Source organism: Oreochromis niloticus, linkage group LG12 (assembly GCF_001858045.2).
Source record: "Oreochromis niloticus isolate F11D_XX linkage group LG12, O_niloticus_UMD_NMBU, whole genome shotgun sequence".
In the NCBI taxonomy this organism is placed as follows: Eukaryota; Metazoa; Chordata; class Actinopteri; order Cichliformes; family Cichlidae; genus Oreochromis; species Oreochromis niloticus.
Window position 1 is genome coordinate 19,125,237 of NC_031977.2, and position 26,156 is coordinate 19,151,392.

Sequence of the window (26,156 nt, forward strand, 5' to 3'; positions counted from 1 at the left end):
CAGGGAGGGAATGACACACAGGAAACAGCCCAAGGTTGAACTAGAGCCAGGCCCCTGCAGTAACCTTTCAGCAGATGGACATCCACTCAACACACCAAGCTAAACTGACGCCCAAAGTGTCCCTTCACTACTGCCTTAATTCAAGATTTTGTGCAAATGTTCCAAAGAGATTTTGGTTTATGTTGACATTGATAGCATCACACAACTCCACCACATCCCAAAGGTGCTCTGTTGGATTGAGATCTGGTGATTGTGGAGGTCATTTGAGTACAGTGAAGTCATTGTTATGCTCAAGAAACCAATTTGAGATTATTTGGCCTTTGTGACGTCAGCCCAGGGGCATAATTTCCAGGGGGGTTATGACCCCCCCCCCCAATAATCAGACCCAGTCAATATATAACCTTAATAAAATTATGAATTATCTCACATAAATAGGCTGCTGATTTTCTTTACTCATTTCAGTTATTACCAGCAAAATAGTTGCATGTTTAATCATCTGGGAATTTACCCAGGTTTATTTATTTATTTAATTATTTATTTATTTAATAAATGCTGACAGGCATTCATGCTTTCATGTTGATCATACTAAATTCAGTTCCTACCATCTGAATGAAATCAAGACCAGGCAACATTTCTCCAATCATCTATTGATGAGCCTTTGAAAATTGTTTGCTGTTCTTAGCAGACAGAAGTGGTAACCAGTGGGGTCTTCTGCTGCTGTAGCCTATCTGCATCACGGACCGTCATGTGGTCCATTTAAAGATGCTTTTCTGCATACTTTGGTTGTAACGATTGGTTATTTGAGTTACTTTTTTGAAGCAGTCTGGCCTTTTTCCTCTGACCATTGACATCAACAAAACATTTTCACTCACAGAACTGCCACTCACAGGATATTTTCTGTTTTGGGATGGTTCTCTGTAAACCCCAGAGATGGTAGTGTGGGAAAATCCCAGATCAGCAGTTTGTGAAAAACTCAGACCAGCCCATCTGGCACCAACAAACAAGCTACGTTCACAGTCACATAGATTACCTTTCTTCCTCATTCTGATGCTCAGTTTGAATTTCAGCAGGTCATCTCAAGCATGCCTACGTGCCTAAATACAGTCAGTTTAACACAGAAAGCAAACTCGAAATAAATAATCCGAGATTCTGGATTTCTGATTTTCATGCACTTTGACCCAAAAATCATCCAAATTAAAGCAAAATAAGTCTTGACATACAGGTATTTAAGTTTACGTTTAATCTACAGTGGCTTGCAAAAGTATTCGGCCCCCTTGAACTTTTCCACATTTTGTCACATTACAGCCACAAACATGAATCAATTTTATTGGAATTCCACGTGAAAGACCAATACAAAGTGGTGTACATGTGAGAAGTGGAACGAAAATTATACATGATTCCACACATTTTTTACAAATAAATAACTGCAAAGTGGGGTGTGCGTAATTATTCAGCCCCCTTTGGTCTGAGTGCAGTCAGTTGCCCATAGACGTTGCCTGATGAGTGCTAATGACTAAATAGAGTGCACCTGTGTGTAATCTAATGTCAGTACAAATACAGCTGCTCTGTGACGACCTCAGAGGTTGTCTAAGAGAAGATTGGGAGCAACAACACCATGAAGTCCAAAGAACACACCAGACAGGTCAGGGATAAAGTTATTCAGAAATTTAAAGCAGGCTTAGGCTACAAAAAGATTTCCCAAGCCTTGAACATCCCACGGAGCACTGTTCAAGCGATCATTCAGAAATGGAAGGAGTATGGCACAACTGTAAACCTACCAAGACAAGGCCGTCCACCTAAACTCACAGGCCGAACAAGGAGAGCGCTGATCAGAAATGCAGCCAAGAGGCCCATGGTGACTCTGGACGAGCTGCAGAGATCTACAGCTCAGGTGGGGGAATCTGTCCATAGGACAACTATTCGTCATGCACTGCACAAAGTTGGCCTTTATGGAAGAGTGCCAAGAAGAAAGCCATTGTTAACAGAAAACCATAAGAAGTCCCGTTTGCAGTTTGCCACAAGCCATGTGGGGGACACAGCAAACATGTGGAAGAAGGTGCTCTGGTCAGATGAGACCAAAATGGAACTTTTTGGCCAAAATGCAAAACGCTATGTGTGGCAGAAAACTAACACTGCACATCACTCTGAACACACCATCCCCACTGTCAAATATGGTGGTGGCAGCATCATGCTCTGGGGGTGCTTCTCTTCAGCAGGGACAGGGAAGCTGGTCAGAGTTGATGGGAAGATGGATGGAGCCAAATACAGGGCAATCTTGGAAGAAAACCTCTTGGAGTCTGCAAAAGACTTGAGACTGGGGCGGAGGTTCACCTTCCAGCAGGACAACGACCCTAAACATAAAGCCAGGGCAACAATGGAATGGTTTCAAACAAAACATATCCATGTGTTAGAATGGCCCAGTCAAAGTCCAGATCTAAATCCAATCGAGAATCTGTGGCAAGATCTGAAAACTGCTGTTCAGAAACGCTGTCCATCTAATCTGACTGAGCTGGAGCTGTTTTGCAAAGAAGAATGGGCAAGAATTTCAGTCTCTAGATGTACAAAGCTGGTAGAGACATACCCTAAAAGACTGGCAGCTGTAATTGCAGCAAAAGGTGGTTCTACGAAGTATTGACTCAGGGGGCTGAATAATTACGCACACCCCACTTTGCAGTTATTTATGTGTAAAAAATGTTTGGAACCATGTATGATTTTCGTTCCACTTCTCACATGTACACCACTTTGTATTGGTCTTTCACGTGGAATTCCAATAAAATTGATTCATGTTTGTGGCTGTAATGTGACAAAATGTGGGAAAGTTCAAGGGGGCCGAATACTTTTGCAAGCCACTGTATATATATCAACATGTAATGCTTTAAATATTATTAAAACAATAACATTTGTACTGTATTCTTAATGTTAGAGACACCCTAGTATTTCACTCCCCTGCAACATTTTTTACCCTAGCTAACCACGCTGTTGGCGATAGAAAAGAAATGAGCAGTGGATTAATTGAAGAACTTGAGCAGATATTTTAGTCTTTCTGCCACTTTGTTACAACCAGGTTTATTCATGTGATGTATATGGAAAAGAAAATACAAACACCGGTCACAAACCTATCAATGTGCGCCTTAAAACTTTTAATAACTACACAAGACAAAGAGCATCAAGACAGCTGTTCTTAAACAGCATGTCAGCCTAAAATCCAACAAAAACAACACACAAGGTGATTTCGCTCATGAGCTGCTGCTGTCTACTTGGGCTTTTTGATCACAAAGGCAAAATGTGCAGACCTCATTATCTGAGACTTTCTAGCTTTGATGAATTTCTATAGCAGGCCCTATGTTACACACAAAATACATCCTATCTATCCTAACTACTTAGAGGAGAAACATAGAAAACTTTTAACACTACTTCATAAAATATTAGAAAACATCTTATAACACCACAAATATAATTCTATAGGCTTTCTATATGAATTCTATATGATCTGAGATATGAGGGTATTTAAATACAAATGAAAACATTACTGAGTAGTTACAAACAAATTATTAAAGACAAAAGTTTAACAGTATAAAAAGACAAGTTTTCAATCGAACCGGAAAATCTTCTCTTGGTCAAAGATGTAGAAATCATATTGTTCCTCAAGCCCTTTTAACTAAATGTAAAATCTATCAAAGTGCTTTAGGTTATAGAAAGAGGAAGAAACGGCAAATAGTGGTTACAAAAAAAAAAAATTAAACGTAACAATAACAGGCTCGAGTAACAAACGAAATATAAAGTCTAACAAATGCACACTGTTGGGGTCAGGCGTCTGCCCTTGACACACACACAGTTTTCTTCATAAACCAAGATGTGATTTTTATGGTTCAAAAAAGGAAAAAGAAAAAAAGAAAACCTTATATTCAGTATAAATTAAGTCCATCTTAGCATTTATAGTGAAGGCTTCATGTTAGCCATAAAACATCTGATATAAAGTAGAATATGTAAGAATAAACCAAACAGACTTTTAAGTGCCCCTATTATACTTTGTAGGTTTTTTTCCCTATCCTTTAGTGTGTTACGCATATAATCTGTATGTGAATAATGGCTCTGTGACCTCGGGATACCTACCCTGAGGAGTATTTATGGGCTCAGTATCTAGCTTCAGCTCATACTGATAAAACATGAAGTTCATTTTATAAATTATGCTCCTTGCCAGAGTCATCTGCCAGCATCTTGTCAATCAGAAGTTGCTAGCCAGTGAGTGTGCAGTTTTACAGATCAGCTCGTGGCTTCCTAACAGGACTTTGCTAATGAACAGGTAACACTATAACTTTATAATGTAGCCAGCATAAAGTCCATAAGGAGTTACACCCCCCAGAAAACACTGCTCCTGAACTCGTTCTAGATCACTATTCACCGCACTCCTATAATGCCACATGACTGGCACTCCCTCAAACAAAGAACGAGCAGCTGCCTCACAGTCTGCCATGATTTCCACAGTAGAGTCATTTCTGCTCATTCTAAAATATCTTAGTTTAGAGCAAAGCATGCCAAATGTTCTGCTGACTGAAAGAAGGTATGCAGGAGTCTTCATGCACCCCTGATATCTGAGGAGGCAGAGTTCTGCACTCCTATAATCTTGATGTTAGAACAGCCACATCATGATGGTTCAGATAAGTAAGAGATAATGGCTGTGCTGTGATTTCATTTATATTTACATGTAAACTAATCACAGAAAGTTAGAAGTAATCAAAATTCTTTCTATTCTGGACTATCTTAAGTATATAATCAGAGTTGTCCTTGCTTTCATGCCAGCTGACCAATCAGAGCAGGGTTTTGTGCAACGGGGGTTCTTAAAATGAGAGGAGCTTAAATGGGAGCTTATGAAGATTTCACAAGTATACAGTTTGAGAAAATTGTAGTTTTGAACATTAAGGCATGTAAGCTTACTGTAGCAGTCTCCTAAAATAAAAATTACAAAGCTACAAAGAAGCATAATAGGGGCACTCTAAGAGTAAAATTCCTCAAGATATAAACTTTAAAATCCGAACACTCACACAGGCACTTAGCAGATAGCTATATGTTTCATTAAGTTTCAAAAAGTGCAAAAAGTTACACGAAAAGCAGAAGAGTAGAAGATTTGGTTTTTCCATTTCTGCACCAGTCTCAGCTCTCACTCTTCCTCCTGCTCTTCATTTTGCTTCTTGGGTAACTGCAGTTGAAGAAAAGAAAAGTGAAAATCCTTTTAAAATCATGCTGTGTGGCCCTCAAGGTAATTATAGTTATTCTGCGATCAAATATCTGCAATCCTATAGAAAGAAACTTTAAAAAAAACTTGTTCTGTGTGCAGAGAATTAATGATCTCACTTATTTCATGGTAATAATTACATCCTTGTATTTATATTTGCATCATTCCATATCTCGTCAGGAAAGCACCCTGTTCAGTGTATTTTTCCATGGATTCCCAGATTTTGCTGTGACGCAGGGTACATTATTACACTAAGAGAGGCCACTGGCAATATGATCACCATGAAGAGCGTACATCGTCTGCAACAGTGTGCAGTTACCGACATTTCTATCGACGCTTCTTTTTAGCATAGTGCTGGTCTTACTTCACTGGGTAAGGTCCAGTTCTTGTGCACATTGGTCAGACCTGCAAACAGCTGTGATGCAGCGTGAGATCCATCTATCAAAGCTAGCAGTATGATTTGGAGCAGTTTGTGCTGTAATGGCTCTTTTGTGACGGCCTAGCTGCACCATAGACATATAAATAGGCTTTCGTCACCCATGACCCTGTTGCTGGGTTCACTGGTTGCTATGACTTGGACCACTTTCAGTAAATGTTACCATGAACTCCCATGACCTGTTGTTTTGGTACTGCTCTAGCCTCAATGTTTTCCTTGTGAAAGTTTCACAGAGGGGCATTGAACAAAGTTCTGTCTTTGTGCTAGCTGGTTCAACAAAACCTAAACCCCAGTCGGAGATAACAGGTATCACGACTGGTTATCAAGTTTCTCTGTTAAGCTGGGCTTTCTGCTTCAGACTCTGTGCGTGCTCAAAGGGGCGTTTCAACCCTCATGTGGCTTTTGTTCCTGCCCAAAATTATCAATACGAGTGTCGTCTACTCTAATCACAGATGCTGTCAGGTAATGATGATAAAATGGTGATCAAAAATCTATAAAGAACCTAAAAACCATAGCAGTAAAATGCAACACTGTCACAAATAAGATAAGAGATGAAATAATCTGGTGATTTAGTGTACAGACCAGTAAAATAAACATTATGTTAATTGGCAGAGGTGGAAAGTACCAAAGAACAAATACTTTGTTACTGTACTTAAGTACAATTTTCAGGTATCTGTACTTGAGTAGTTTTTATTTTCTCACTACTTTTTACTTTTTCTCCCTACAGTTGCTTGTTGAGGTACTTCAGCATCTAGCTAGCCATACTGAAGACGAGCAAGCATAAAGGGAGTGTGAGGTCATTTCAAATGCAGCGTTTTTAAATCAGCTCAACAAACATCAGCAAGCACACAAAATATGTGTGTTGCTAGCTAAAGGTCCAGCTGCTGTCACAGGGAAAGAAAAGAAAAGAAAGCCAACTTCGCTCCCAGATGGAGAAACATAAGAAAGGGGACAGGAGAGAAAGAAGAGAGGTTAGATCTAAACTTAAGAACTGCTCAGCGGGATTTGATAAACTGTAAATTTAAAGCTTACATGTAAATCCTCATGTTTTTAAATCGGATATTGGGTCTGTAAATGTGACATTATGTTTTTTTCATATTGTGAAACTTGCTGCAAAGCAAACTGAGGTAGACTAACTGCTATTTAAGCCCTGCATGAAAATCCTCTGCAGGTTACTGCAGGATAAACAGGTTAGATTCCTGTGCTGTGATTGGTTTAAAGTAAAGAACAGTGTGCACAGACTGGTGCACAGTGGCTCTGGTTTTATGGTCAAGTGTAGCAGAGACTCATATGAATTTTGGCTGATGATGCTAGAATTCATACCAACTTTATACCATCTAGACAAAAGACAGCATAAACCGTGCACTATCAGTGTAGAGGATGGACATCAGCCAGGACAACTTATGAAAAATCTGCTTACATCTGGTTGAATTCAGTTGTGTACATCCACAAGGAGCAGGAGTTCAGCTGATCACAGCATGTACACTAACAGAATCTACAGGAGCTCTCAATAGAAATTATTGTGAGTTATGATTCTTTTCCCCATTACAACCAATTCTACGGTTCCCCCACCAGCTGAATCCCACTTTAACCCCTGACTATACATATTCTTCTGTTTAGAAGTCACCCTCTACAATGTGGACAACAGCAAAAAGATATATTTTTTTTTAAATTTTCCTTCTTTTTCTTCAGATTCAAGCTGAGTAGAATTTTAAAAAAGTTAAACTAAAGTCTGTATTCCCATCTATTGATATTATTTTATCATTATGTTAATATAGCACAAAGTTCAGTTAGCTTTGCACACAAATAGAAACATCCTTCAAAGAGCTACTTTTTACGTTACACTTTGAGTAAATTTCAGAGCCTGTACTTTTTTTTACCTTTACTCAAGTAAAGACGTTGAATCAGTATCAGTAGTATTATCTACTTAAGTACAAAATGTCTTTACTTTTGCCAACTCTGTTAACGGTGCACGACTTAACAAGTTGCCCATAAAAAAAGCATTTGCTGAGCAGAGAATCAGTGAAGTCGTGGGGCTTCCAGATGATTTTATATGAAACTATGAACACAACCTGCTCCTGACGGGGTTGTGTGTTCAGCACAATGTAATCATTTTCATCTTTGCCCTTTCCACCTTGTCCTTGTGCCTTTTTCTCAGAATCTTTTGATATTATGTAGATGATGAAATTTTCAAAGTCTATGCAATTTTACATTGGCAAACGTTATTGTGAAATTTTTCCACAATTTGTAGATGTTACTTGTCATGTTACTGATTAACATAATGAGCTGCAATTGTTTCCCCAGCTGTTTTGTTTTAGTACTAACTTTTGTCCAAACTTTTTTCAGAGATGTTGATGACTTCAAATTAAATTTGTTATTGTTCATGAAATAGAAAATTGTCTCACTTTGAACATTTGATATGTTTTTTTGTAAGAAATTTTACACAGCGCTCCAACTTTTTTGGAAATAGTGTTGCAAACATATTTTTCTCCCTTTCGATCGATCAGGGTGTTTTCCTGACAAATAAAATGGTTCGGAAACTTCCATATCTTTCTCAGTACTATAAACCGCTGAATGTATGTCACTAGAGATTGTGCAGTGTCTGCACTGTTTGAAAGGTAAAGACACCGTCACTGTCAAGGTACGTCACTCGTTATGCACAAATATGCTGTGTTTTTATTGTTAATCAAGTAAGGTTTGTTAGCAGAAATGTCTTGTTTTGTTTAACTTCAAATGTTTTCTACTTTTACTTTTTATAACACCTGCAAAACTAAAAGTTTAGGCTTTAGTTTTGTTTATTTTTTTTTATCTTTTATTTTAATTACCAGGTTACTTTGAATGGGTTAATCCTACTGCTCTGTTATTAATTTAAAGTTTAAGTTTTGGCAAAAACAATTGAGAAAAAAAACCAAACAAACAAAAAAACAAACAAACAGGAAAATTAGCTGTTGTTGCCTGGTTTAACTTTTTGCTTTTTCACCACGTACATGCTCTGATCCTGCAAACATGCAAACAAATATCAATGTGGGTGAATGGGATTTTAAAAGTTGTGTACCTTTGATACTTGATTCCTTCTGTTACCTCTTCCTTCTTTGTTTTCTGGATAATGAAGTCTGGTGGAAAAAATACATTTAAATGAGAATATTAATAACATATAATAAGAGGTCCTTTCATCCATTTTCTTTACTACTTGTTAAGAGTCACAGGGAAAATATCTCTATAAGTGCAGCAAAAACTATCTATTTACCATTTTAAAAACAACAACAGTCAAGTAAAGCTGAAAAAATATTTGCACATATAATTATTTTACCCCTTTAAAGATGCATTCTTGTCTGTGTCACAGAAAGACAAGTGAGCCCCTTCTGCTTCTCCGCCCTGCTGAGGTCTGTTCTTAACCGAAACATCAAAGTTTGACGTCTTCCTTTGATTCGGTTGGCCGATGCAGCTTTTCTGCCATCCCCTTTGGTTTTGCCCTGATGGCGTTTCCCTGTCAAATCCAAAGTCCTCATCCAAGAAGTCTCCTATATACATGAGAATTTGAAAAAAAAGGTCTAACAAATGCAGATGTAGACACAAGAGAAGAAAAACTGCACATACAGTATCTAGTAATCCAAATAAAATGCAAACAACACGAACCTTTAACAAGTTATACAACCTTGTTTGCTGATACTGCATGAAAGGTGTTCTAGCTTTATATATGTAGTTACTTTAAAATGAATTGAATTGAACATTTCTTTAATTCTGATTTGATCCAATCACAAGTACAAATAAAAACTCAAACAGACTAAAATCAAAATGCTGTATAGTGTAGGTAAAATATCTAAATCAAGAAATCAACTTTATTCTCATGCTGTGGTCACGTTTAACTCTCTGATGAAGGCTTGTTTGCTGAACAAAGTTTTTTTAGGTTTATGTGCCGTTACAGCTCACCTGGCTGAGCTCGTGACCCAAATACTGAAGGCTAATGCAGTGGCCTGGATTTATCTCCACCTCAGGCCATTTGCCGTCTGTCACCCATCCCCACCCCCACACTTACACACACTTTCCCCTGCTTTCGTTAAAGGTTAAAATGCCAAAACGTGACTAAACCATGACAGTAAAGACATTTTAAATGTGATTTAAACACAAGTGTGTCAAATTGCTTAATCACAAGTTGAAACACAGATTTACAAAATGATATTTGCTCATATGAAAACAATGTCTCCATATGTTACTACATCGCTGCAGATGTTATATTTAGATTTCTCAGAATTGGTCAATTATTTATTCCCATTAAACAGGTTTCTGAATAAATGTCAGATTTTACCTTGGTGCCTTATTCTCCTCTGAAACTCTGGGGACGGCGGCCCAAAGGCTTCTCTACCAGGGCTTAGTGGCTTTTTGACCGATGCTTTTGTTACATTATTCAGAGGGTGAGCACTCTGGGGGCGCATATCACATTTGTCCTATATTAAAGAACAACGAAAGAAAAACAAAATAAATAAAACTAAAAAAATAAAAAAACAATACATACACATGCAGTTGAAGACATTTTCAAAGGCAACACATACAGTTCTTGACAGTCATCATGATGTGGCAGTTTTGTATTGGCTAGGTAATTAGACGAGTGAAATACCTGATGGTGAAAGACTACAGCCTCTTCCAGAGCAACGCCACAAAATTCACATGGTATGACCACATCGCCCTCTAGTGGACTGGCTGGAGGACTGTAAGAAGCTGGGGAGACTGACCGCGGGAAGGTGGGGATATTAGAAGCGAGTGTGTCAGGAAGGCTGTGCATCAGCCCTGAAGTACTCCTGCTGGTCCTGTCGTCTTTAGGTGGAGATGAGGGCTGTTTGCTGAAAGACGCAAAGGCCGAAGCAGGACTGCATCCAGTCTGAAACAAAGGAAAGTGCACACTGCTGAAACCTACTTAAGTAAGTTGTCATGTTATGTCTAGATGGAAATAAGGCATGTGCTCCAACACGCATAGAGTTTAAGAGGACTGTGAACAATCGAAGATAAAACAATGGTATGCAAATGTTTGCACGCTGTGTGATATCAGTCTGGATCTAAGCATTTTACACTGAGCAGTATGCGTACACACAATTACTTGTCATTTAACAATACAGATTGCCAACTGAGAGGGCAGCAGTGTGTGCAGAGGGCTTAGAAAGATAAACAGAAATACCCACAGAGGTTATGAACTAAAGCTGAGGCTGGACTCAAACCAAAAGAGGGAAAATATCTGAAAATGTCAGCTGAAGTTACTTGGCAGGCTAAAGCAGGTCTTTTAGACTGAGTAAATGAATGTTTAAATGAAATGAATGAGTAAATGAAAGAGGAAATATCTCATGGTTTACTATCAGATATGCATAAAGGTTAGTTTAAAGGTGTAGCCTCTGGGTGGACACCGTCAGAAATATGCAAGTTCATTAGTTAAAAAAAGAAAGAAAGAAAGGAAGAAATTAAAAAGTTAGTGATGAAAATTTTTACATTTACAACAAAATGGCAATATTTTCTTTAAAATAACTTGTCTGACAGACTAAAATCATCAATGGCAGCTTCTCTTTAAATAGAGAATCCAATGCATTTCACCACACAAGCCATCGTCAGAAAATAAAATGGGACTTTATAAGGAATACATGATCTTTTGTAATGGTGTTCCACTAATTGTAAGCTTCCACATAGGCTGAAACTGGTATTTTCCACCAGTGAAGCTCCACAAATAGGAAGAATCTTCAAAACCTGGACAGGTGCACCTATGTGTTAAGGTGTTTTGGGCTTCTGCGTGAAGACTTCTGCACTGTTTTTGGTAATACTTTACAGTGGTATTACTATATAATAGCCCGCGACTTAGCGTAATTCCCCAGAATTTAAATGGCATTTCAACGTATTTTATTTAAAAATGACTTTGTGTCCTGTAAAAGCCTGACTTGTAAGCCCTTTATTCAAGTGTACCTACCTTTAGGTATTAGTGGGTAAATATAATTATATTTAAATTTCAAATTAAAATGCATTGAAATTCCATTTAATTACAGGGGAGTTTGTCACAAGCAGTATTTTAAAGTTATACCGAGTTTTTTAGTTAAACATCACCACTCTGTGAGAATAAAAGAAGTTTAATGTTATTTGAAAATAGAGTTCCTAGGAGTTCTTTGATGATTTATCCTCTTTGCTTTTCTTCCAAAGACAACTTGACGTAGATTTGCTATGAATACTGATATGTTTTATTCTCAAAGAACCAACTTTAAATATTTTTTGTTTCACTGATTACAGAGTCAAAAAACACCAAAATGCAAGCAAATGAATATAAACTTTAACCTCGATAAGTCTGGGGAGGATGAACTGCTCCTTTTTATTTTCATTTGCTGAAGCTGGCCCCCTCTAAACCTACACCATGCAATTTAAAGGAATTTTCCGACATCTAAAACCCTGAGTGGGAACATTGAGTTAGCACTGAGACTCAAGGAAAGACCAATCAAAGGTAATCTCAAACCTGATGTAAAATAAGGTCGTCTTCTGGAAACAGCTCTTCACAAAATTCACAAGGCAGCATTGCATCTGGAAAAACAATTTGAAATTGTTGAAATTGTTCAATAAATGGACATCCGAATAACTTCACGTTTCCAGCAAACATTAACTCACCTTTTTGATCATGGTCCTGCACTGCGCTTGTACTCGATCCAACAGTGAAGTCTGGGTAGTTATTGTTGGACAGAGAAGTGTTAGATTTTCCAATCTTGTGATCCCAGATATCGCTCCACATGTTGCCCTCGACACCTCCGGCCCCCGAGTCCCCATCAGTCTGCAGGCTGAGAGCCAGCATGTAGTCCAGGCCAGATGAATCATCATCCAGAGCGTGCTCAGTATGTGCCCATGTGCTGCCGCTTCTGCTGTGCAGAAAATCACTCTGCCCCAGCACTGGAAGTACAAGTTATTAAAAAAAAAAAAAAAAAATCAGTTCAGGAAAATAACTCCAGCTGAAAGCAACAGCATGGCAGATTAATTCTAATCTCTATGCAAAATGTAGAGTAAAAACAAAATATAAATGTCCATTTAATTATTTTTGGTAAAATGTAAACGTTAAAACAAACATGACTGTAAGAGATCTAAAGTGTAAAAACTCAATTTGTTTGAATAAAACTGCCAATAACACTGAGGTTATGCTGATATAGACAAACACACAGTGCTGTGTATGTTCTATCTGTGTATGTGTGTGCCAAGTCCTGCGCAATCAGGAGTTCAGGAACCAAACTTTGCACACAGGTACATCTTAGGCCCCTAAAGCTTCTGATCTAAATCACACATTATGATGATGTCATCATGATACCAGCAATTATCTAGCAACGTGTTAAATAACACATTTTTGAGTTTAAGCACCTACAACACCTTATAAAAGCATTTTAATTTTTCAGCCAGTTACATTTCTGGAGCATTCATTTGTGTGCTGCTGTTTCAAAATGTATCAATCAAAACACTCACAGCTGCTAAAAGGATTCTGTGGTGAAATATTTCTCCAGTCTCCTAAGGGCCGAAATCCCCTTGAAGTATTATAAACTGAAGGTCGGGGAAAGACCTGCTGCTCTGCTGCACTGATGTTATTATTTTTTGGGCCTCTCTCTTGGGTTCTCAGGGGGTTTCGAATGGAGTGAGCTTCCAGCCATGCCCCCGACTGGGGGTCCCCTGGACTTCGACCCATCCTACTGTTGTTTCTTTCTTGGGGCGGTGTGAGGCTTCCACATAAGGCTGGATGTGTGGCTTGTTCTCGCAGCATCACATTGCACTTGCAGTAGGGACAAGGCTCAGTGCGCGTTCCACAATAATCCTCATGGTCTTTGGACTGACTGAAGACAAGCTCCAGTTCGCAGTACTGGCATGGAACCATCCGCTGAGAGCATTCAGAGCTCTGCAACAGACAATCATCATGAAGACGCAGAAGTTAATGAAGATTAACGAAGCTGAATAATAAGAGTTATAAAAATAAGGAAGGGAAAGGCTCTTCAATAATACCTGGTGGGCATCCAAATTATTCTTCTCAATCTTCAAACCACACTTGCAGGTAATCTAAAATGAAAAGCACAGGCGTTATTACATTATCATTATCACTGTTGCAACACTTTAGAATACAATAAGGTTTAAAGAAAGGGAACCCCCCCCCCCCAAAAAAAAATACGGGAACAGAGCAGGATCAGTTCAGAACTTACGCTTCAGAAGAACTTGAACTTTTTACATTTTTTAGCTTCAACTTTTTACACTTTACACATTAATAAAACCCATACAAAGCAGGGTGAAACTTTTTTCCAGGTTCAGAAAAGGTTTGAGAACCACTGCAACAAAAAAAGGGTAAAAAAAAAATCAACTATGATGTATCACAATATCTTAGCACCAGAGAAAAACAAAATGTCAATAAAAATATAAAAAAGCAGGGACTATGTATCACTGTGTGTTTTATCAATATTATTCCATTCTGACACGATGTCCTGCGCACAAACATATCTCTGTCAGCCATCTTCCTCCTGAGTTTCTATTTCTTCATCTCAAGTTAGCCAACTTTCATTTCCTTAACCCCTTTCCTTTTGTTAAGTAACAACAAATGAGTCATGAAGTAAGAGAATCCAGCGAAATCAAATGGGTGGTGGAATCAATTTACAGCAAATAAATTTTTTCATAAATTCAGAATTGAATTTACAAAGCTTCTTCCAACATAAAAAATCTTGAATAATCTTGAATAATCAGGCATTATATCCCTTATATATTAAAAGCTTCATAGTATGTCATTATCCTAACAGAGCACTTTGATCTCGCACTCCAGGTTAACTTCAGTCTCCAGGAGTTTTCAAACATAGAATGGGAGGCAGAACCTTCAGCTTTCAGCCCCCACAACTATGGACCATCTCCCAGTTTGGATATAGGAGACAGAGACCCTCTCTATTTTTAATATTAGGCTTAAACGTTTCCTTTTTGATCCACCTTATAGTTAGGGATGAATCAGATAGTCCTAACATTTCCTTTGTTATGCACCAATAGGCCTAAGCTGCGTGAGGACTTCCCATGATGCACTGAGCATGTCTTTTCACACTGTGTGTTTATACTGCTGTCTTTAGCAGTTATTAAGTTTTTGTCTCACATCCATAATGTGTCTTTTGTCTTAGCTCTCTCTGCTCTCTCATCTTTCCCCTACCTCCCCAACAGGTTACAGATTATGACTGCCTCTCCCTGAGCGTGGATCGGGTGAAGGTTTCTTCCTGTAACCAGGGAGTTTTTCCTTGCCCACAGGGGTCATGTGATTATAGCAGTTTCTTTCTAAAATTGTAGGGTCTTTATGTTACAGTACAAAGCACCTTGGGAGGAAAGGTGTTGTGAACTGGCAGTAAATATTTAAAACTGAACTTAATGATATATATAGTTTATTATATGGACATACACTTCTGTATTGATGTTTTTGCCCACCACTATCACAGGCCGCACACACTTCCCCACCTCTGAGAGCACACGTCTATCTATTGCAGAGATCATGTTAAAGTCTAGATCACTCCTCTTCAGGCTTACCTGTGTATGTTCCTGCTGCTTGTGATCCTGCAGGTCTGATCTGGGAACTGGCTCCTGGCACACATCACACAGAGAAATATTTCTTCTGCAGTGAATCTCGTGGGTTGTAAAATTGGCCTCAGGGATGTCATGTTTGCTTAAAGGGACATAGAACATTAAGAAACCTTTTATAACGTTAATCTATAAAATATATTCATCGGGCAATGCAAAATATTCCACCTATTATATTATACCTACCAATTGCCACAGAACTGTGTGTTTTCATCTGCCATGATTTTGCCAAAGACTGTGGGGGGGAAAAGTAAGGAATTAGTAACAATCAGCAAGTTGTTAGGAGGAAGATACATTTAAATCAGTTCTCTGGTAGTTTAGCGTACATATTAGCTACAGTTTGCAGCTAAAGAATATAATGTGTGACTGATTCGTGAAAAAGGTGGCATTTGAACATCAGGCGTCAATAACATTTGTTTATCGAGCTCTATTAAAATAGGCCCAGACATTATCTGGGCCGCCACTGTTGTTACTCATTGAAACTGCTTGGCAGCAGGACTTTCGGTTTGCTCACCCAGTGTTTCAGGCAGGTAGCTGACGTTAGCTGACAACGATGGCCTGAATTAGCAAGGAAATTCCTCCTCAGTAATAACTAACAAGCATATTTGACCTACCTCGAAACGTTATACTGTGCTAGCTCCTTATTATTTTCCTAGATATATAAACCCGTATTGAATACACGTCTAGGTATCACCGCAGAGTTAAGTTAACGCTAGCTAACTAACTTTATAAGCGCATACGAAGAGGCTACTAAGCCAGCAAGCTAATGTAACATCGTTTTTCCCCCCTTAGATAGTTTCTGCCGGCCGTTGGAAGCAAAGCCAAATCAACCGTTTTAACGCTACCGCTAATCAGTCAATGATATTCACCCAAACTCACAGACGACAGATAACTACTTGACGACAACTAGCCAGAAAAACACTTCGCTATTTCCTCCTTGCGTTGGTATAGATTGAAGCCCAACACGGAGTTCGTCAGGCTGTTTGCGACTCAACCAAACCAAAGCCTCTCGTCACAATTTATAAAACTGCAACCAAAATACACCTACTAAACGGAATGGCAGGCTCTATATTTTGGGGTCTGGACCCACTTACGTTGAAGCAGTTAAGGGTCAAAGTTAACTGTAAGGCTCAACTCAGGGCACAAAAGCTCCAGATGTCTCTCCAGGCTGATCTCTGATTGGTTGACAGGAGGACTGTACAATGGCTGAAAGCGTCTCGGGTAAATCTACTTATTTTTATTTTTTCTATCCTATTTCTCAGCAATCTTACACATTGAATGGTTTAGTGCACATTTTATTATAGATTTAGCTGGATATTTAAACATATAATTTCAAAACATGATTGTCGTTAATCAGCTTGCGAAGTTTTCTTTCTTTAAACCAGAAAAATAATAGTTTCAAATGAAATAATAATAATGATTACTATCTTTAAAACTATTAGAATTTTAAGTCTACAATTTAGTGGCGATCGCAAACAAAGTACCAGCTTTAGTCCCATTTAAATTCATAGCCTGGTTACTATCATTCACTACTCAACCAAATAAAGCCAAAGTTCAGTCAAAACGTTATAAAACTACGTCAGTTAAACTCAAGGGATGTCAGTTTGTCCAGATAGAAGCATCAAACACTGGGAATTTACTTCTTCTGCTTTGATGCAAACGAAAGCTACAACAGGTACACTGCAGAGGTAACAACAAGACCACCTGCATAAGGGAATGGTTTTGCAAATGGTTGCTAGAATAATGTTCTCTTTATCACCGACTGATTTTTCTCTAGTTTCGCTTTTGTGCTCTTGATGGCACCTGCAGCCCATCAGGCCATCCCCAGAAGTTCTGCTGTGTCTCCCTGCTCAGGAGATGGGCGGTTACTCAAGGAGAGCTGTGCAGGGCAGTAGAAAGCCATGAACCCAGCCTCAGCACTAGGATCTGCTCCTGTAAAAGCCCTACAAAATGATCCCCTGGAAGCTGCTCAGCTGCATGTTTCTAAATGAACTGTCATAAACATTGATATTGGTATTGATATTCTTTTAAATAGACATTACATGGACATGCAGTACACACCAAGCAGCAGTGTCTTTTCAGTGTTTATTGAGTTTCTGATCTATCAATGCCATCATATCAGACACTTCCATTATGGTAAGGCACAGGTTTGTTCAGATAAAACACTGATCTTATGTACAGCAAATGTGTGGACGTGGTACATACAAACAACTCTTTCTTAGCCTGAATGACCAGCCAACAATTGGTCCAATAAAAAAACAAAACAAAAAACAAAAAACTGGTTTCATTCATTTCAAAGCCCTTTTTGTTATACAAGATTCAAAAGGTAAAGCCAACATTTTGCAATGCAATATGAAATGTAACGTCATACCAAAAGCTTAAAAATAAAAATTGTGAGGGAAAAAAAGCAAATACATTTCAAAAACGTGACTGAATACAGATTCAAAGTAATGCCTGGAAATGCCTGCAGAGTACTGACTTGACTAGCATCTTGTGAGCCGTGAACTAAAAGTTTACAGTTACACGTTTACCTTGGTATGACGACAAGTCTTTCTTACAAAGTGGTAACAAAAAATAAAACGAATCCTGCTGCGCCTAAATCTAATAGTTAGTTCCTGTTGTGCATAATTTAAGCTCATAATCGGTCACATGATTGTCCAATAGAAATTTAGGTCCAACAAGAATTCCCTTGATAAAACCAGACAAAGCATTCATCAGGAATATAATCTGCTTCAGTTTATGAAGAGATGTTAGTACAAACAGCCCTGCTGTTTGAAGCCGGAGGAAATGACCATGCCTGAAATACTGCATACATCTCAGGTGTACATGTGTAATAATAGCAATAGTTATAACCCCTATGGTCCAATTCAGGGAGGAATATTTAGTACAAATTTTTAAAATAAAAGGAAAAAGAAAAGAAAATAAGTACCAGCACTGACTTAAAAAAAAAATGTTGATCGGCACCACAGAAAAGAACTAAAATTTAAAAAAAAGTTCACAGATTATATTTTGCTGTTAACAGGTTGATTTTACACTACATAGTCCCTTCACAGGGTCATTATAAAAGCTATAGGTGGAACCAAATTGTAAATAAAAAGCACTATATCTCACATTTTACTATTTTAACCAAATAAGGAAGGAAAAAAGTGCAAAAAGACAGTAATGTGTGACCAAACTGAAACTACTGGAGTCTAAGGTGATGTTCTTTTATGGTGTAAGAGGAAAGGCACCTTACGATTAACTATCACTGAATCTCGTCACATAATCAGACCCCTGTTAACCTGTGTGGGATATCAGATACACAACTAGCATGTGACAGAGAGCGCTACATACTGTTAATATATTATAATATACTGTTACATTTTTGTGCCTGCCTTCATGTAATGTTACAAAAGCCCTCCGAAAACCTTTGTTAACGTCACTACCCCCCATCCTTCCTGTTACTCTCCCTGTAAACTAATGACAGAGAGTTTAAAAAAAAAAAGAAAAGAAAAAAAGAAAAAGGAAAAACCTATGTTTGGTCAGTTTCTGTAATTACAGCGGATCAGTTAACAAAAGGAATTACTAAATAGCAAGTGTTAGCAAACCCTGCTCAGCAGCTTCTGAAAGAGAAGCTGTGTTTCACTTTAACTTCCAAATGTCCTTGGTCCAATTAAAAAAAAAAAAACATCAGTAGGTTGCTCTTAAAGAGTCATTAACCACAGTCCTGTATAAAAAAAGTTTACTCTACAACATTATTTTATGATCTTGTGAAGCTAAAGTTAAACAAAAAACAAAGGCTCAAAGACAGCAAACAACAGAAAGGAACAAAAGGCAAAGAATACAGCAAAGATTCAGGAGATACAGGGAGGAAGGCACAGATTTTCAGAGCTGAAGCTAGAAGTCAGAGGTAGAAGAGGTCACAGACAGCGAAAAAAAGGAGGAAAAAAAGGTTATGAAGGGAAGACGTGTGATGAAATGTCTATCTGTCCTTTGATCCAAGCTTCTCGATCAAGTCGTGCAGGGGGGCGAGCTCTCGCCGGTCAATGAGGTTGAACTCCTGTAAGAAAAAAGTTTTTAAAAATTATACATTTACATTTAAGATATATTATATATAAGTCTAATTATGGTTCTCAGACCTCATGGATAGACACAATGTGAATGATGACGTAAACATTATTTATCCATTTAAAACTAGACGGGAACCTTTAAGTTTGAAGCTTAAAGCTATAAAATAAAAGTGAAGCGTTTACTATCATACTGACTGCACGTTTACACACGACTAATAACACTCTACTGCTCTACTGTGCTTTTCCTATTATAGACACACATACTGCTGCTTTGTGTGCATTGTAGTTTTATCGTCTGTAAATTCAACTGTTTTGGTGACAGTAGACCTAGGCATGTTTGTGATGGCTGCCAACACCACCCCTTTCACATGAGTGCTAGATTCATAAACCCTGGGTTAACCTAATGAGTTAACAACCACATACGTGTGACCGCTTATCCTGACTGCTGATAGAATCCTGCGTATGTTGAACTTTCTTTGCAGGCGATGACCTCTTATTATTGTTGTTGAAGCAGTTAGAGCATCAGTGCCTGCACAAAAACTGGCATTTAGCATCAGGCACGTGTGACGCAAGACACTTAAGTACATTATGTATAGTCTATGATAAAAAGACATCTTTACAGCACACAGTATTTACTACCACACCCTATTAAGATGTGGTTTTATCTTGTTCTGCAACTGAGAGGTGCTCAGTTTATTCCTGTGTTCGAGCAATGTCAGCTATTGTGACAAGTGTGGTCTGTGAAGGTTTTTAAATATCAATTCAAATCTTTCTTTTGTTTTTTTGCTCAAAAGTGACTTTTTTTCCTGTTTGGCTCTTCACATTACTTTTTTAATGTGGACATTACCACATTTAAGGATCTTGAAGAGAACCGCATAGACAAAAATAGCCATGCAGGCAAACGCAGCACACTGCTGAACAGAAATAAACCAGGAGGCCAAAGAAGTTGGCGATCACAGTTTCACTTAAAAGTTAATGTGCAGTGGACGCCAGAGAATTAGTGTGCACATGATCAAGATGAAAAGGATGAGAAGAGGGAGCTAACTTTCTAATTATGGCTTTCAGCAGAGTAATGACTACTATTTCTGCATGGAGGTGTGTGTACATACAAACATTTCAGGAGGCCTTTAACTACATCTGTCTTCTCCACAAGAGTCTTGCAGCAAGATACTCATGTCATGCGAATGTACATCAGTCACATGTGTTCTAATTTAACTGCTTACAGACTGAGGTGACATTGCAAAAATATGTGGTATCAATTATGGAAGTGGCTCAATGTGATATGTGCCGTCCTAAAAAAAAAAAATAGATCTGATTCATATGAAAGCGAAAAAATAAATAAAAATAAAACTGGCTTTTTATTCAAACCTGAGCCAAATGGTAACAGTTTCAGAAATGCTATTAGTTCCTCAGCACACAGATTACTCAACCAACAGTAAGAGAAAAATAACTCGGGACTCTTTAGATCAGTATATATAAATAACAGTCCAGGTGTGAAAGGGGCTGTAGAACCATAAACCTCCTACCTGAACAAAGAAAATGAAGTGCTTGAAGGAGGTGTTGAGGTGGGCCTCCTCCTGCAGCTGCATCACAGAGTCAAAATGCTGGTGGTAGATGTGAGCGTAAACCCTGAACAGGCGCTTCAGGATGGTTTTGGCCACAGACATGAAATTCTTGGGAAAGGGAACTCCTGTGGGGGAGAAGGGGTTGGAAAATGCTGATGTCAAGAGAAGAGTATGCGCTGCCTCAATGTCCACTATGCATTTCAACCTACACCCAGAGGATTGCTGGACCTTTAGCCCATTTGCCTAGCTTAAAAAAATGTTTTGATATAAAACTACAACGCTGATATTTAAAGTGATGCTTATCCAGTTTAAAGGTGATAGTATCACATTCACAGATAGACTGGCAGCAGGAACTGTAACCTTCTCATGTGCTGTCTTCCAGTTTTAAAACCTCAGCTGTAGAAAATGAGCAAAGAGAAAGCTTGTTTGTCCAAGGGGCTTCTTGGCATCAGTCTGCTCCTCAGCATGCAAGACACAGTTTAGCTGGACTGAAGTCATGTGCCTGGCTTGGACAGCCAACACCATTATCCTGCTGCTCTTGGTTATCTTGTCTGTATGTTTGGGATTTAAATGCCAAGTGTCCAGCTGAAGAACTTATTTCTGCTCTTTGGTCGTTTTTTTTTTTTCAAAAACACAGAAGACCAATAATAGCATAATTAAATCATTCTCACAGGCTAAAAATAAAGCCAAAGGGAATATCCCTCTATCTGATATACTTCTTTAAAAAACACAAACAAAACACCACAAAAGCTTTAAGTAAAACTCACCGATCTTGGAGGGAAAAAGTGTCTCATCATCCAGCTGATCCTGCACCCAGGTCATCAAATAGTCAATGTACTTGGGCGCAGAGCATTTGATGGGCTTCTTAATATTGGTGCCATCAGCCCAGTGATACTCATACCTTCAGAAAAAGAACAAAATCAGTTGTCATCTCTCAGATTACCACCTTGATTCACTAGTTAAACTGGACCTGGAGAAGAAAAATGAGAGCTCTGCATACAACTGTGTATCTGTCAGAACAGTGGAACGTCATCTGGTAGCTGACAGGCCAAAAAAAGCACAGAAGGGGGAAATGCAGAAGTTTCGTAGTCTTGATGGCGGCTATGTCAACAGGAAGTGAACCCCCCTCGTCTCTTCCTCCTGATTAGAGACTGAGCGCAGAAAGTCTTGGCAGGACAGAGGATAGGGGAAGAGTCTAACTAAACAGCTTCTACAGGGTCCACGTGCAAGATTTAATTCCCGTGTTCCTCATGTGACATTCAGATGACTGATTTGAAGCTGATTTAACTTAACCACCTGCACCACTAAAAATGTGATCTGGGAATCTGATTCTGCAGTTAACTCAGGAGATCAGATCTTAACAGCTGGACCAAGTCTCTTATATAAAAGAAAGCCATTTTTATCTCAGTGAGACGTCCTGGTAAAATAACAGCTAATAAATAGATAAAGTGTAATTGTGGAGCTGATAAAACAGAGGAAGTGGGCCGCATGAAATGAGTCAGCTGAATTTAGCTTTATCTGATACACAGTGCAAAACAGATTTAGCTTTTTGTTTTTCTTTGTCTTTTTTTGTTGGGGAGTTGAGTTAAATCCTCAACAAAAACATCATGTTTGGGTATCAAACACTAAAAAATGTTTTTCCCATAGCTCAATAATAACCCAAGTCTTAAAAGTCAAAAATTCACTTCTGTTAAATGTAAAAATATATAAATAATCTCAAGTACAGTCAAAGGCCAAAATAAGATAGATATGAAATTTAAACTAATGCATAAAAATGTGCCTTTGCTCTGCCTCTGAGTTTTGCTGGCCCGTGCTACAGAGTCATGTGTTAAATGAAGCATTCAAGCAAAGAATTTGTGTCGAGAATTTTTTATAATTGAATTACTTGATTAATCACTGCAGCCCTAGTCTAAGTGTTGTATATACCTTTGAAAGTGGGCCATTGTGTATATCAGTAACCACACCGATAGATAAAGCATCTAAACACCCGTGTTTTTCCTGATGTTTCACAACGTGTCTTCAGTTAAATATGCCCTAGTGGAAATACTTTTACTCTAAATTAAGAGCACAAACATGAGGACAATGATTGGCGTTACCTTGGTCCTGCAGACATCACGGAGCAGCTCGTCTCGGTGCAGAACTCGGTGATGGTACCGTACAGCATGTTGATCTGGTTGAAGAAATCCACCGCTAAAGGAAAGAGTAAATTCTTATTTGTTTTATCCAGAATTTATGCATGTTATTGTGATGAAAGAACTGGGAGATTATAATATGTATTTTAGTATCTACACTCACAGTTTAATAGATTTAAAAGCACAAAATGCTCATAAGCCATATATTTAAACATACCATGTTTTATTAGAGATAACATATAAAACATGTAATTCTACAATACCTGCTTAATGCAACAACCAGTTATTTACCAGTCTGCCAGCTGTGTGCACTCTTCTATGACCCTATTACTCTTTTTACACCACAGGGTGGTGCAAATGTGCAGCACCTGTACAGAACTATTTTATTTATGATTCATGTTAACACTGGGCACAGGTACAAACTTTAACTGGTTAGTTGGATACTGTGTGTGCAGGGTCATTGTACTGAGTCACTCACTATTCACTGCAATCCATTCATTGAGATCCTCTCCCTCTGGCAGCATGACAGCCTGTCTCAGGTTTCCGCTACCCAGCGTTGCCTCTGCGTGTTTCAGCAGCTCATACTGGTGGGAGCCCTCTGGGATGTTCTTCTTCGGCTTGAAGGTCTTAGATGAGCGACTACCACTGGACAGAATTTAAAGTGGATCTAAGAAATATTGTCTTCATGGTGGTCATGTGGTACAGGCCATATCTGTCTGCCCCCCCCACGGGGTTAACATTTACCCTTGAAAGGTTGACAATGTAATTTTTACACCTTAAACATCTGATAAACATACTGTTAACTGGACATGTTGATCCCTGCATGACTGACTTTCATGTGTTTTCCTTCCTCTTTTATTTTTTTCTTTATAAGGTCATTTGCAGTAAGATTGTCGAATCAAATGTGTAACAGGACAGAGAGCTGAACACAGTAAAGACTGAACTTGTGATAGTGAACTACATAAACAACAGACTTTTATCTAAAGTGTCGTTTTTAAAAGGCTAATTTTAGAGTAGATCCTCTTCCTGGGCCTTGATCTACACACGGGAGGACTCCTGTTCATGTGTGCACTCAGCAGATGCAAGCTTGGTGGTGGACATCTATAAACTTCACGCTGAACTCGTGATGGGTGACCGCTGCAGCGTTTGCCATCAAACCAAAAAACTTTGGCTTCCACAGCGTCAGAGCCGTGACTCAACCACATTATAGTGTATACCCACTGACAGGAAATGCACCAGTGTCACAGTATTACTGTAAACAACGGAAACTTAATTAGCGGCGTTACTTAACATTTTATAACCACCCAGCGAGATTAGACCTCCAAAGGTGTGGGATATGACTAAAAATTGAATGTCTAGCCTCACTTAAGTCAGTTAAAGAGTGACCATATGAGCTAAGCTGGCTAACCAAACGCGAGTTAGCGCTGCTCACCAGGCTAGCAAAGTTAGCACGTACTAACTCACTACTTTAAAAAGTTACAGTTCGTGAGTTGTGGCAAACTGTAAATCAACAGTTTCTCGATCATGTTACAATCATCAGTGGTAGCTCTGCGTAAGGAAGGCGTCACTTTAACGCAACTTAAACCTATACTAAGACTGGGATGCGGTTAGCTGACTACTTTATGTAGCGGTGTCTTATTTTATCGCCCCTTACTTCCCTTGACTGAACTTCGTAGAAGCGCAGCTAACATTAACCGCAAGCTCCGGCTGTAACTTCACGAGCGCTTAAAAAAAGAAGAAAAAAACACTTTACTTACAACAGGAAGCTCATCTTGGCGCAGGAATCGTTAAAGTTCCTGGATTTGAACTCTTGAAGCTAGTTTAGTAAACAGAAACGCGTTTTAGGAGTACACTGTGCGAGGCACTTGTCAGGGGTGCCTGCTAACAGCAACAGTGAAGGCTAACATGAACTGCACCCACAGAGCCTCTTCCTCTGTCTGCTGTCTGCTGCAGCGCAAATGGTAGTCTGTCGCCCCCTTCAGTCTGCCTGTAGGTATTACTACGTACATTTTCCAAGCTCAAGACCTTTCTGTTATAAAACTGTTACTTTCTCATGTGTCATCCTGGAGCACTGTGACATACTGTGACACTGTAATACTGTGACATAGAACAATCCCCTTAAATTCTTTATGAACTTTTGATCATTTAATATGAGGACAGTGTGACAACAGTGAGCTGTCTGGTAGGTGCTACGGATGAGGTCAAAGTCAGGGTGGGATTATATTCAGTATCGGCTTTGAGCCCCTTCTTGTTTGCAGTGGTGATGGACAAGGTGACAGATGAGGTCAGGCAGGAGTCTCCGTGGCAATGATGTTTACATATGGCACTGTGATCTGTAGCGAGAGTAAGGACCAGGCGGATGAGAGCCTGGAGAGGTGGAGGTCTGCTCTTGAGAGAAGAGGAATGAAAGTCAGAGGAAGCAAGACAGAATATATGTGTGTGAATGAGAGGGAGACAGGTGCATTGAAGATGTAAGGAGTAGAGGTAGTGAAGGTGCATAAGTTTAAAAACCTGGGGTCAACCATCCAAAGAAACAGAAAGTGTACAAGAGAGGCAAAGATGAGAGTGCAGGCAGGGTGGAGTGGATGGAGACGAGTGGTGGGTGATCTGTGATACAATGATAACAGCAAGAGGGAAAGAGAAGGTTTACACTGAAACCTGCTATGAAATATGATTTGGAGATGGTGGCCATGAAAGGTGACTGAGGTGGAGGTGGTAGAGATGAAGATGTTAAGATTTTCTTTGGGAGTGAGCAAGACAAACAAGATTAGAAATGAGTAAATCAGAGGGACGGCTCAGGTTTGAAGACAAAGTTAGAGAGGTGGGGCTGAGAGAGACACTGGATGCTGAATATGAAGCTGTCAGACAGGAGGAAAAGAGGACGACCTCAGAGAAGGTTCATGGATGTAGTGAAGGAGGACATGAAAAGGGCTAGTGTGATAGAGGTGGATCCCAGGGACAGGGTGAGATGGAGATTTTAAATCAAACAATGGATATACGATCTAAGTGCAGACTGTCAGCTTAAATCTTTCTCATTTTCAGTTAAATAATAAGCTATTTCATTGCCAGGTGATGCCTGTTCCCTCATTATAGCAAAACTAATTATGCCGATAAAAGATCTGGAGTAAAAGGTCTGAAGCGTTGAATTTGCATTTGGAA

General features: G+C 38.9%; 2 protein-coding genes and 1 long non-coding RNA gene across 8 annotated transcripts; 1 reads left to right on the forward strand and 2 right to left on the reverse strand.

The window, feature by feature from the left end:
- Window positions 1–3,050: 3,050 nt before the first annotated feature.
- On the reverse strand, window positions 3,051–16,449 carry trafd1 (TRAF-type zinc finger domain containing 1). 6 transcript variants are annotated; one of them, XM_005473389.3, is made up of 12 exons: window positions 16,346–16,449; window positions 15,438–15,486; window positions 15,201–15,336; window positions 13,662–13,715; window positions 13,134–13,557; window positions 12,297–12,572; window positions 12,148–12,212; window positions 10,285–10,545; window positions 9,976–10,114; window positions 8,980–9,190; window positions 8,725–8,782; window positions 3,051–5,197 (listed from the first exon to the last, which is right to left on the reverse strand). In XM_005473389.3, the coding sequence occupies exons 2-12, from the start codon at window positions 15,470–15,472 to the stop codon at window positions 5,159–5,161; spliced, it is 1,698 nt and encodes a 565-aa protein (XP_005473446.1). In that variant the 5' UTR covers window positions 15,473–15,486; window positions 16,346–16,449; the 3' UTR covers window positions 3,051–5,158. The 6 variants fall into 6 exon arrangements, with proteins under 6 accessions (XP_005473446.1, XP_025752752.1, XP_005473447.1 ...); XM_025896967.1 differs by having other exon boundaries at window positions 15,201–15,364; window positions 16,346–16,354; XM_005473390.4 differs by lacking the exon at window positions 16,346–16,449 and adding an exon at window positions 16,131–16,329.
- Window positions 16,355–17,935, forward strand: LOC109204565 (uncharacterized). The gene is made up of 2 exons (XR_002064061.2): window positions 16,355–16,472; window positions 17,029–17,935. It is a non-coding gene; the product is annotated as an uncharacterized LOC109204565 (long non-coding RNA).
- On the reverse strand, window positions 17,323–24,950 carry mob1a (MOB kinase activator 1A). The gene is made up of 6 exons (XM_019365726.2): window positions 24,755–24,950; window positions 23,476–23,642; window positions 22,962–23,055; window positions 21,633–21,766; window positions 20,827–20,990; window positions 17,323–19,290 (listed from the first exon to the last, which is right to left on the reverse strand). Exons 1-6 carry the CDS (start codon window positions 24,766–24,768, stop codon window positions 19,213–19,215), a joined length of 651 nt encoding a protein of 216 aa, XP_019221271.1. The 5' UTR covers window positions 24,769–24,950; the 3' UTR covers window positions 17,323–19,212.
- Window positions 24,951–26,156: the final 1,206 nt, after the last annotated feature.

What these genes read in the sequence shown, in the direction of transcription:
- trafd1 (XM_025896967.1), bottom strand. Translation starts at nt 15,465, where the DNA reads ATGAAAACACACAGTTCTGTGGCAATTG. An exon ending in ATAATTTGGATGCCCACCAG is followed by an intron (nt 13,558 to 13,661) that starts GTATTATTGAAG and finishes TGTCTGTTGCAG; the next exon opens with AGCTCTGAATGCTCTCAGCG. An exon ending in ACGACCTTATTTTACATCAG is followed by an intron (nt 10,546 to 12,147) that starts GTTTGAGATTAC and finishes CCTTTGTTTCAG; the next exon opens with ACTGGATGCAGTCCTGCTTC.
- mob1a (XM_019365726.2), bottom strand. An exon ending in TGAATGGATTGCAGTGAATA is followed by an intron (nt 23,056 to 23,475) that starts GTGAGTGACTCA and finishes TCTTTCCTTTAG; the next exon opens with CGGTGGATTTCTTCAACCAG. An exon ending in GTGATGTCTGCAGGACCAAG is followed by an intron (nt 21,767 to 22,961) that starts GTAACGCCAATC and finishes CTTTTTCTGAAG; the next exon opens with GTATGAGTATCACTGGGCTG.